The sequence below is a fragment of the Vicugna pacos genome, chromosome 13 (assembly GCF_048564905.1).
Source record: "Vicugna pacos chromosome 13, VicPac4, whole genome shotgun sequence".
Lineage (NCBI taxonomy): Eukaryota > Metazoa > Chordata > Mammalia > Artiodactyla > Camelidae > Vicugna > Vicugna pacos.
Genome location: NC_132999.1, coordinates 4788507 through 4801150, shown reverse-complemented (window position 1 = coordinate 4801150; position 12644 = coordinate 4788507). Strand labels below are relative to the sequence as shown.

Below are 12644 nucleotides of genomic sequence, written 5' to 3'. Positions count from 1 at the left end.
TAATCCATCTGAAAGATGTTTCTGGTGTATTAAACAAATACTGTGCCTCTGGTTAGTGAGCTGGTTTTGGGTTCATGAAATCTCCACGTATTTGTATTTTGAGTGCCTTCTCGGGGTAAGACATTCTTAAATTAAACACACAGGGATTGATAAATCAATCTATTGACTCCAGTGCAGATAGGAAGGGGAGTGGAGCCAGAATGCCTGCCTGTCTCAGCTCTCCCATCTCGAGCAAATCCCTTAGCCTCTCTGTGTCTGTTTTCTTCCCTGAAACAGAACTAGTAATAGCACCTACCTCATCAGATTAAATGAGTTAATACACGTAAAGCACCGAGAACAATGCCTGGCGCATAGTAAGTACTCCTTACATGCTGGCTATTCGTTTAGTACTGAGCATGGGGAAAAGCAACGTACAGGTGCGGATACAGAGATAAACAGAACAAGGCACATAAAGGGGGGACTATTTACTGGATCTTGGATGGAAAGAGGAGGGTTCATTAAGTGGACAGAGAAGGGCCAGGCCAAGCAAATGCTGTAAGCCAAGGCACAGAATGATGAAATGCATAGTATATCTGGGAAATTATAAATGATTCTTTAGAGCTGGATTAAGAAGTGTGTCAGAATGAGGGGAGAGAACCCTCAGGATTTACTGACCAAACCCGTGTGACGGGAAGTGAGGCAGAGGGCAGATTTGTGGGCTGACAGTGAAGCCATTAACCAGAAACGAATGATAGGAGGCAGTGTGGGATTTGACTCCACGTGTTTGGTTTTGGACATAACAATATGTGAGGGGGCTTTGAGACCCAAGCAGGAATGTGCAACTGGAGGCACAAGTCCGGGGCTTTACAAGAGCATTCTGGTGAGCATACGGTGTGTGGAGAACCATCAGAGTGTTACTGATTGCAGTAGCCATGAATTTGACTGACATCGTCAAGAGCCAGTGTAGAGAATGAGAAAAACGTAGGGGACACTGGCATTTGAAGGTGGGTGGAAGAGGAGCCAGAGAGAAGAAACAGAGAAGAGAACCAGGAGAGTGTGGGGCCCTGGAAGAAACCAAAGGAGTACAAAGAGTTTCACATCAATTAGGACGTTTTTGATTGAAAATGACACAAAACTTAAACTCAAACTGGTTTAAATTCTCAAGATTTATTGGTCCATATAACTGAAAACACAAGCCTTTAGAAATCACCCTTAAGCCGAGGGTGAGGAATTCAGCTTACCATCAACACTTAGCAATTATATTGAGTGCCCACTATGTGCTGTGCTCTGTTCTAGTCAACAAACAACAGAGGCAAAATTCCCCCTCTGCAGACTGTACATACAAGGTCTCTTGCTCTCTCTCTCTTGCATTAAAATACAAACGCAGTGCCTCACATTGGGAGAGTATGTGGAAGGAAGTGAAGAAAACTTTAGAATTTAACACAAAGTCCAAAACATTTGCTGGGTGTGTAACACCTTTATGTAGGAATGTCTGTAACTTCTGTACTAAGAGATAATGGAGGGATGAAAGCAATTCATCATGGATACAAAACTCTAAAATCCCAAATACCACCAATGATACATTTTAAAGTTAGTTAAGTCCAAAGTTGCTGAGTTCATTCAGATACTTATAAAAATAATTACATTTGCAAATAGCTAGGGCTTTGTATCTATCGGAATTGTAACACAGGTCATGTCTAAACCTGCACTGCGACATTCATGTATTAATTAAAAGTATACAGTTCGTAATAAAAGGAAAACTCACTCAGCCATTATATTCAACTAAACACTATCAGTTTCCAAATCCGTGTCTCTTCTCCAATGCCTTAATTCACACAGACATTTATTTGGACAACAGCAACCAGTCTTTCTGACTCGATTTGTACCCGACATATCCACCCCCCCCCCACGACTACCAATGTGATTTTGCCAAAATGAAGATGAGACCTCTGTTGTCATCATAATGCCTTGCGTCCAGCGGGCACTCTGTCAGTTCGGCATGGAATGGGATGCAGTCTAGCCTGACTCTGAAGCTAACTCAGCCCATCGTGAGTGTATTGCTGCATCTCATGGGTGTATTTTCCATTCTTTAATTTGAAAATGATGAAACCTACCCACTTTGGTTTCTGGCAAATAAAATACTACTTATGATTGAACTTTGTTAACTCAAAAGCACTACACAGCATTAAGGGTTAAGATTAGAAGTCGAAATAATGTTAGTATTTTAATGGCTAAAAAGCAGCATACATTTTCTCAGTCATGTTCTTTGATTCCAGTTAAAGTTTTCTATAAAACTCTATAAGCTATTAATATTTTGAATTTTAAAATATGGCCCACAAATGCTTAGTTCCTTTCTCAGATTTTACCCTTGCACAAAAGAAAATCCTTCATGCCTGCTGTGATTTAAGTTCCTTTTCTTAAAGATGAGGAAACAAATTATCAAATGACTTGATTCTCTAAAAAGGAAGCAACTTGGCTAGACGATTTTCCTTATCAACATAGATTTTTATAAGATTCTCCACTGGGTTTTCACTAGCTGAACCAAACAGCTCCTTACCTATAGTACCACTTAAAATACGTCCCCAAGACATCTCTGAAGGGGAAAAAAAATCCATTTTCTAATGTGGTGATGGATGTAGAGAATGACATGGAAATCCATTTTCCGGCCAGGGATATTTCTGCAGAAGGTGAAGCAACAGCAACCCATTAGCAAGTTCATTTCCCCTTCTGTTATGTGGCCGTATTTTAAAAAGAAACCCAAGTTACAAACGGCCAAGTCAGACTGCCCTCAAAATTCAACCTCCTTCCTGAATTCTGTTCCCCCTCCTGACTCAAAGCTGGCCTGACCTGCACTAGCATGAGCGCGCACCTCCCACGGCTGCTTCGTACTCTCACAAGTGTAGTCACTACCTGACCTGTCTGTATCGGAACATCCCCTCCCTCCAAGAAGCCGTGGCTCCTCCCTCCCCCATTCTGTTACTTCCAGAAAGGAGGTGCAAAGCACCACTAGGGACTGACATAGTGAGTTTTTTTTGTCAGAAACTGATTGATATAAATTAGGAGTTGAACCAATGGGTAGTAACAAGGGGTTAAAAAGATTTTCAGACAGTGGCTTGCTGGGCTTTTTTTTTTTTTAATTGAGGTTTGTGTTCATGTTAGTTTTTTTAATCTTGTAATATTTCAGTAACTTCTGAGTAATGTGTTCCGCCACTACATGCATCCAGATATAGGTTTCTCCAGGAAATGGGAGAATCACAACTGCGTAATTCCATTTGTCTGTCACACTGGACTCAGGCTTTACCAGTTGATGCCACTACCTATGATATGTACGATAAACAAATTTTTAGTAGAAGTATGTCCCAAATACTGCACATACTAAAACATTTGTTGTTTATCTAAAATCCAAATGTTAACTAGGGGTCTCACATTTTTATTTGCTACACCTGGCAACTCTTCATTGAAGACCCTTATCTTTGGTAAGCTTACTATTTAAGAGGGAAATTAATGAATAATCAGAACACAAGGCATATCTGATAAGTGCAGTAATACAATCGGGGAGGCGCTCTCCACTGGTACCACAGAAGAGGACCTGGAAGAGATGGCAACTGGAGTTCCTAGAAGATGACTAAATTCCGATGGGCAGATAGGTGGTTTAGTGTGATATTTTTGTAGCTCAAGTGTCCTGAGTTAATAAACACCAAATCCATTGCTCAGTAGCTGTGTAACCTTGGATAAATTAATCTCTATTATAAAATGAGGCTAACAACATCTGCCTTATTTGGCTGAGCATCAGAGAGAACATACGCACAAAGCACCTGGAACACAGGAGGCACTTCCTAAATGGTGATATGTACTATTAGAATGTCACACGGCAAAGAGGGTATTTGTCACAAACATTCAAATGTTAATGTTATGCAGTAATAGTAATATTGGTACTTTTATTTCATGATCTATTTACACTGTACAAACACTGTTGAAAAGCATCCTACAAGTTCACAGTACATTACAATATATTTAACTTTAAAAATATATTCCTTTATAAAAGGTTCATAGAACAATGGCATGTCAACATGGGACAAACTCTCAAAGCATGTCACCAATTCTGTGATAGCAAGAATGCTTCCAAGTGTTGTCAATTTCACAATCAAAAGTCACTATTTAAGTTTTAAATACACGTAAGTTTTAAATAAAAAATGAATTCTACAGTGGAAAGTTGCTGCAGCAACACTCATTAGTTAATTAACATGTACTTTCATGGAGATGTTGTCTCATGATAATTTACAATATCAACTTAATCTGCGGAGAAAAACCATTTCAACAAGTTTCACAGTCCAAAACTTCTTGCCATTTGTTTTCTACTTTTTCTTCTTTGTTGGCTCTCCTGGTTCTACTTTGCGCTTTTTAGAAGCATGCTCGTCTTTTTCATCATCTTTAAACAGGAAAGGAAGAGTTTCAATCAGTAATTTTAAAAAAATGTTAAGCATTAAAATTTCATTGACTCTATATACCAAAATCATCATTCTCAATTAATGTTTCATTCAAAGGTTCCCAACAAAAGACAAAAATTATCTTTTAGAACTTTGATTTTAAATTGCAAGTAAAAATAAGGAATTTTTTCAATTGTAGTGTTATACAAAATTCACAAAGTGATCCTTTAGTGCTATAATATTAAGGCAGCTTAAAATGAGAAGATCAGATTTGTTCTGATAAAGCTATTCCCAAATGTTCTACAGTACACATTGTAGATATTTAAATAGATAATCTACACTTTAAGAATGGGGCATATTCTATTTTTACCAAAAAACATCAATTTAGCCATGGCATCATCTAAGGGGCTACCAGCTGGTCTTTCCCTGCCAATCTGCTCTCCCCCGCCACAAACAGCTCCCCTCCGTATCTCACCCTCCCACCCCAGCCCTTACATTTTGAAGTCAGAAAGCACTCACAGGCAGATGTTTCACTGAAACTGCATTTTCAGGTTTGTCCTATGCAGGTAGTTCTACTTTCTCCCCCATTCCTAGGAGGGTCAGAATACTCCGAAGGCAACAGACAGATAGACATCTTATCCCCTTCATATTATGGAGGATTGGGGGAGGTGGATGTGGAGAGGGTATCTCAAATTAAAACCATGTCCTTTACACTTTTCCAAAATGTTATTAGTATCTGTAGCCACAGAAATTTTCCCATTAATAAGTAAAAATATTGTCAAACCTAAAACAGTGGGCCCTTTTATTCAATTAAAACAATCCAACTATGTTTCAATAAAATACAGGGTAGCACAGACCAGATGCTAATTTCCCTACCATGAACAAATGCGTGGCATTATTTTAAGAACTCCATATAGATGGAATAAAAAACATGTAGAAAATGTTATGGTTTATAAAATACAAATTAATTTTAAGTACATTACTGAATTCATTGTACTTTTGACTATTTTCTCAACAGATACTTGAAGTTCAGTAACTATCATGTAGTAGCTTATAAAATATTCTGATGTTGAAAGGGGACTTCATATTAAAAAAAACCTGGGAACCCACTGGTATCAGAGCATAAACCTTTTTTTTTTTGCATTTCAACTTCCATTGTATTATTAACAGTCAAGCGAACAAGCAATGCCAATTTTACTATTATTACTGAACACTTCACATTTACAAAAGGGCTTTACAGTCATTTTTACATGTCATTTCTCAATATTTTTCTGAGAGACTGGGGAGCTCTGTCACTATTCTTTTTTTTAATTGGATTATAATTGACACCCAATGTTAGTTTCAGGTGTATAAAACAGTGGTTCAATATTTTTATACATTATGAAATGATAGCCATAATAAGTCTGTGACCTACAGCGTTATTACAATATTATTGACTATATTCTCTATGCTGTATATTACATCCCTGGGACTTACTTACTTTACAGCTGGAATTTTGTACCTCTTAATCCTCTTCACCAATTTTGCCTGTCCCCCACCTCCTTTCTCTCTGGCAACCGCCAGTTTGTTCTCTGCATCCATGAGTCTGTTTTTGGTTTGTTCATTTGTTTTGTTTTCAAATCACAAACTCACTATGGGAAAAATATACTTAAAATCTTAAGCCTTCAGTTCCCTTCTGCTAACTATACCATACTCGGAATTTATTTCCTTTGTTGATCTGGACAATAATAAGTACCAACAGCAGGTGATGCATCTTCAAACACAGCATGGTGATCTTATTCTTGTATTTCATAGAGCACGATAGATTTATGTAGGCAGTAAGAGAAAATACAATTCAGATCAACAAATCATCCCAGGAATTTACAAACCAAAGTTTTAATCAGTAGTTTATCATGTATACACAAAAATACTTGCTCTAAAAGCCAACTGATTTAGCACACAATTTAAACAAGCCAAGGTCTTTGCTTTTGAATTAGAGTTTAATCAACATTTTGCTTGACTTTTGAGATTATTTTCAGTAGTAATATTAAAAACTGAAATTACTTGCTAACTCTACTAGAAAATGCACTGTTAACATATATTAAAAAGACAGTCCTGAGACACTTCTGCTTTTAATCTGCCACTTACTATCCTACTGAATACAGCAAACTCAAACTACTGAGCTTATTAAAATAACTTGCTATCAGTAACTTAACAGAGCTAATGCCATCTAGTGATATAATACGGCACTGCCTTTAAAAAAAAAAAACCCTGAAACGTTCATCAACTACCAAGTTTCTACTTTATGCCATATATTACAGATGCACTAGTAATGAAATAATTTTTCTATTATGAAATTCATGTCACTTGAGGTAGGTAAACAAGTTTAAATTATTAACAAAAACTAACTTTCTAAATTATTTTTTTTAATTAAAAAAACTTCTTTAATGGAGGGAAGTAATTAGGTTTATTTATTTAGTAGAGGTACTGGGAATTGAACCCAGGACCTCATGCATGCTAGGCGTGCATTCTACCACTGAGCTATACCCTCCCCCTGTAAATTCTTTAAATAAAAAAGCATTAGCTACTTTAACCAGGCTTTCAAGATTATTATATGTTAATTAAGCTACAATAAATATCTAAGCCTTACTGATCTACATTTTTATAGCCATTTGAATCTTTCCCACCTTCTTTTATCTGGAAGAAGTTAACTGGCAAAAAAAGGATGAAGGGCAGAGAATGAGAAGGAAAAGTGGAAACAAAGTAATTTGATAATCTAAAAATCAGATAATTTAAGAGTGTGGAGTTTCTAATACAAGATATTTTGTGAATAAAAAAATAGAGGTTAAAAAAATGGTACGGGAATTTGAAATGGCAAAAATCACTTCTAAAAGAGAAGGCATTTATTACAAAAAGAAAATATTATATTCAATAACCAACATTAAAGTCAAAATTGAAGATTTCAGTGTTATCTTTTAATCTCATGATACAGCTTTAAGCTGGCTGAGTGCTGGGGTCCTTTGTTTTTTGATATTGCCAACATCCACTTTCTAATGGAGGACCGTCACATGAGCAAAAGGTCAGAAATTAACTGTGGGAACAGCAGCATTATTTGCCACATATTTCCTTCTATCTGAACTCAGCAGGCAAACTGGAAAAAAAGGTAATTCTTTCCACTTGTTTGTGCTGGTATATAACCCTCGCTTTTCTGTATAAGAGCAAAGACAGGAGAGCACCAGCCTGTGGCACTGACACCCAAGACCGAACATCAACTCGAGCGGCCTAACTGCCATTCTTCCTACAAAACAGCTATTTCTCAAGCTGGAAACTGTCAAGAGACTAAAGTCCAGTTTAATAAGGCATCATTTCCAGTTAAAGACCTGAATTTGCATCCCTATTCTGCCTCTTCCTAGCTGTGTGAATTTGGGCAAATTTTTTAATCTGAGATTGTCTTCCTGTCTATAAAGTAGTAATAACGAATCATGTACCACTTGTGCACTAGGGTTCTAAGAGTAACAAATTAGGAAATTTGTGTGAAGGTTCTATCTTAGAGCTTGGCATTTTCTAGCCTTGTGACCTTGGACAAATCACATAAGCTCTCACTTCCACATTTCCCTATCCGGTTTCGCAAGGTGTTTTAAGACTTGATGGTAATTTATGCAAAAGTTTTTTATTAATTATATAAAATACCTCACAATATGAGGTATTTTAAATGTCCACTTCATTTGGCATCTCCAAAAAAGATGCCATTTACTGAAGATGTGCCTTCATCAGTGACTTCTAATCCACACTAGGAAGTCAGTGAAAGAAATGGAAAAGCCAGGTAGAATCAAAACTGGAACTTCTACTAGTTTGTTACCCTTTCTTCTGAAACAAACAAAACTCTTCATTGTTGCAAAAGAAGCTAAGTAAGTAGCAGCTGGATTATGGGAAAATCAGAAATTTGTTTAACAAGAATGACACACTTTTTCAGAAAATGGTAGTCTAAAATATTTCATCCAATTCAATAATAATCCACTGAATACTTACACCTGGACCCTGCTGTTTAAGAAACTCATTTTTGTAAAAAAAAAAAAAAAAAAAAAAAAAAAAAAAGACAGGAACAAATGATCACATGAAAGGTGGTTAAGTACAATCAACAGCATTAGCACACACATGGTTCAGAGGAGCAGATAACCAGAAGAAGGTAATATCTTAGTCTTTTTCTTATAGCTGGATTTTGAAGGATAAGCTCATTAGCTCAAGAGGGAGGGAAGAACATTCCAGAGTAAGGTGCAACATATACTGAAAAGCATGGAACAATAAAACAGCACGGTCTATTCAGTTTTGAATTTAAGATCTCAAAGTGCTAGAAAGCGGGCCATTCCAAATGAGGGTGGGGAAAAAAGCCTATCACAGGAGGCTTTGATTCTATGTTGCTAGTAAAGGGTTTTCAGCAAGTGAGTTACACAATCAGGAATGAATTTTAGCAAGTGAACACTAGCTGCAGTGTGTAAAATGGAATAGGGCAGGGGTAAAAGCACAGAAGCGGAGTTACAGTCCAAGCAGAGGATGGAATTACGATATTATGAACTAAGGCAAGGCAACTAAGTCATTTTCTGATTATTACTTTTTTTTTAAGGAAATTATCTCCTCTTTCTTGCCACATTCATATGAAAAAGTCTGATATATCTGGGCGGGCAGAAGAAATCTTGTTACCATTTTTAATTACTAAGTAGTAATACTCAGTTAACTTCATTTTGTTACATCAATTTTGGCGCTAAAGCACAACTGCTTTAACGTAAAACGAAGCCTTCAGCACTTCACAACTGCAGTCACGACAAAGAATCCATGACTGAACTCATGCTGCTGTAACAACGAAGCACCCTAAGTCACGTATTCTACCAGCTGAGATAGCAAAGATTTCACTTCAAAGTTGAATATATACGATCATTCTCATAAACACAGCAAAAAGGATCCAAAGACCATCATTATCAGTTTGCTAACTCTCTAGATTTAAATTTCATTAATTAAATATCTCATTCTTTTTCATCACAGGGACCAAAAGGTATTACTACTGGAGTCTGACTCTCCTTACCTGATTCCACCGTCTCCTCCCCTTCTGGCAGAAGCCTAGCTTTCTTAGCATTCTGTGGGGCATCATCTCCGTTGTCTTCATATATGTTAGACCATTTTATTGCCATATCCAGCTCTGGAGGGGGAGGTTTCTTCTCAGTAGAGTAGGTCTCCGGAGGTGGTACATAGTTTGACTTCCATATTTTGAATTCCTTTGGAGGCTGTTAAGCAAACACATTAAGAAGCACTGTGACGAACCGAGGTTCCTGTAATCGGTATGGGCACATGCACCTCCCTGCCGTTCGCTTATTGTTCAGGCTGCTTTTTTTTTTAAGGTTTAAAGGCACATTTTTCCATCAAAATCACAATACTGTTACGTGAAAAGCCAAAGGGTTCCCTATATGAATAAAGCTAATAACTTTTAGTTACCAAAGAAGAATCCAGTCTCAGAGATACTACGCCAAGGCTGACCCCTTCAGGAGGCTGCAGTAGACACTGTCTTGGAGGCAGCACCGCAGGCACTTCGGCGTCAAAGGGAAGGGGTCTCGGGGAGAAGCTGCAGCGGGGGGGGCGGGGGAGTCACCACCGTTAGTCCTCGCCGCGCGGGGTCGGGGCACCGAGCGCGGAGGTTGGGTCTCCGCACAAGGGGGCGGGGGCTGCGGGTCCGGTCTGACACCCACCAGGCTGGGGAAGGGGGCCCGGGCTCCCCAGGGCTGGAGTGGGAGAGGGCGGTGCGGCATCCCGCAGAGGGTGACTGCGTGTGGGGGGCCGGACAGTCGGTCCCCAGGAGGGGCTCAGGAAGAAGGGGGCGGAGGCCGGGACCACGACCGGGAAACGGGGTGCGGGGCCTCACCTCCTCCGGCGCCTTGACGACGTGCCTCTCCCAGTCTATCTGCTTGTTGAGCGGATTGTAGAGAAAGGCCGGGCGAGTCACGCTCCGGAACAGCTCGTCGGGTCCAGGCAGCCGCTTCTCCGCCTTGTTCCCACAGCCGCCCGCCGACTTCGCCGGATCTGGGGCCCCGCGACTCGTTTCCTCCGGCTCGCTGTTATCCTCCTCGTCAGACGAGCCTGAGCTACTGCTCCCGTAAGCCGCGAAGTAGCTCAGGGGGTCCTTCTCCTCCGCTGCCATGACGGCTGCGCGGGACGACCGAGGGCTCCGCCGGAAGCCGGAAGCCGTCCCAGGGCCCGCCCCTCAGTTGGCCCCGCCCAAGCTTGACTGACAGGCCCCGCGCCTGCGCCCCCTGGCGGCTGCGTCGCGCTCCTGCTCCCAGGCTGAGGCGCTAAGGCTGCAGACAGGGCCGCGCACATCCCCAAGCAGGGTCTTGTACTGCTCATTTCTGAGAAGCTCTGAGAAGAGACAGGTCCTGAGCCAGTGGTCCCAACCAAACTTTCAGCATTCAGTAAGAATTTATTAAAGGCACATAAGCGCTAGAAATGCTTTTTCACTGCCACCTTGCTTGGAGAGACCAGGATTTCTTCCTAACTCTGCTGCGTCTCTTCAAAATAAAAATTTCTCGGTGTGCTTCCCTCATTTGTTATGGAAGACCTCTATAGGTGGACTCATCGAGTCCCAGACTGAATCCTTTCCTGCTTGGCCTCATTTCACCGCACTCTGAACAGCCTCTTTGATGGAATTTCTCTTGGACTGCATCCCACCTCTCCAAGGCTCCTGGCTTATTGTCAGCCTCCTTCCATGCCTGCTTTGCTCTGTATGGCACTTCAACGTGGGTATTTCCCAACATACTAAACCATCATTCAGCAATACTTACTAACAATCTATAGATGGTGTTACACAAATTTGCAAGTCAGACAACCCCTTTTCAGGGCATTAACTGTCTCAATGCTTGTGACTCAAATAGGGGTCTCCAACCGCAGTCTCTGGGCTCTTAAACTCTCCATATGGACATCGGGTTGGGGTGTCAAACACCTACTTATGGGTCAGTAACTTGTCTTTCCACGTAACTTGTTCCTGCATTTGTATTCCCTCCCTTAGTAAATGACACACCCATATGCTTTGCCACCAGGGAAACTAGAAATCTTTGACTCCTCCTGGTGAATTAAGAGGGAATGATACCAAAATGAAAGCAGTAAAGTTGGTATCAGTGTAAACATTCACAGACCCCATTTAAAGATGCCTGTAATTTCGTGAAACACAACTCCAGGAAGCATAGAATATGTCTATTTTATTCACTCCTCTTTCCCAGTCCTATAGCATGATGTCTGGGAGCTCTTTCAGGGGCGGAGTTGGATTGTGCTTTGTTCATGTTAATATTTCTAGTACCCAGCTCAGTGGGTGTCACTGAGTAGATGAACAATGTATATCATGGATTATCACAATTGAGAGTGTAGGTCTAGATACGTGTTTCTCAAAATTTTCCATCCAAGTACCTATGTTGATAGAGGACAATGATGGTCCCAAAGTACAAAGTTTGGGAGTCCCCAAAAGCATCTTCAGATTTGGTAATTTGCTCACAGAACTCACTAACAGCTCAGGATTATGGTTTGTTGTAGCAAAAGGATGCAGATTAAAATCAGCCCAGGGAAGAGGTGCAGGGGGCAGAGTGTGGGCGGCTTCCACATGCAGAGTTGCCAGTTGTTTTCTCCCAGCGGAAGTGCAGACAGTAGTAACTTCTGGGGCAAAGGTATGTGACAACATGCTTGGAGCCAGTGGGGGAGGCCTTGGTCTCCAGTTTTCTCTGGAGACTGGTCATGTAGACATAGTTGATTCCTGTGGCTGACCTCAGGCTCCAGCCCCTCCAGAGGTCAGGTTGATACAGTGTGGTCCAAAGTCCTATGAGCATAACATTTTTTTTGGAATATAGTATAATATCTTGCAAATGTATGCAAATGTCATATACTTGTCCCTGGTATAGCTCTTTTAATTATACAAAAAATTTTAAATTACTTATCATTAAGTAAAACTGACACACTAAAAATAACTACATTTATCCTGTGGCTTTAAAACCTGGCCCACTGTTGAGCGCCTCCGGGACTGAGGTACCCAACTGGAGTAACACGAGTCCCTGTGATCAAAGTTGCCAACAGCTTTTGTGTGACTAAGTCCAACAACCACTTCTTGCTTGACCTTTAACAAGATAGGCCTTCCTTCTTGAAACGCTTTTTTCTCTTGCGTTTCAGTAGATCCCACACTTTAGTTCTCTCCCTCCTTCACGGGGTTCTTTCAGTTTCCCCTGGTGCCTCCTC

The 12644-nt window shown here is 40.4% G+C and overlaps 1 protein-coding gene across 1 annotated transcript; it reads right to left on the bottom strand.

Moving 5' to 3' along the window:
• Positions 1–1127: 1127 nt before the first annotated feature.
• C13H1orf52 (chromosome 13 C1orf52 homolog) lies at positions 1128–10605 on the bottom strand. Its single transcript, XM_006205933.4, has 3 exons — positions 10294–10605; positions 9463–9661; positions 1128–4408 (listed from the first exon to the last, which is right to left on the bottom strand). Exons 1-3 carry the CDS (start codon positions 10567–10569, stop codon positions 4335–4337), a joined length of 549 nt encoding a protein of 182 aa, XP_006205995.1. The 5' UTR covers positions 10570–10605; the 3' UTR covers positions 1128–4334.
• Positions 10606–12644: the final 2039 nt, after the last annotated feature.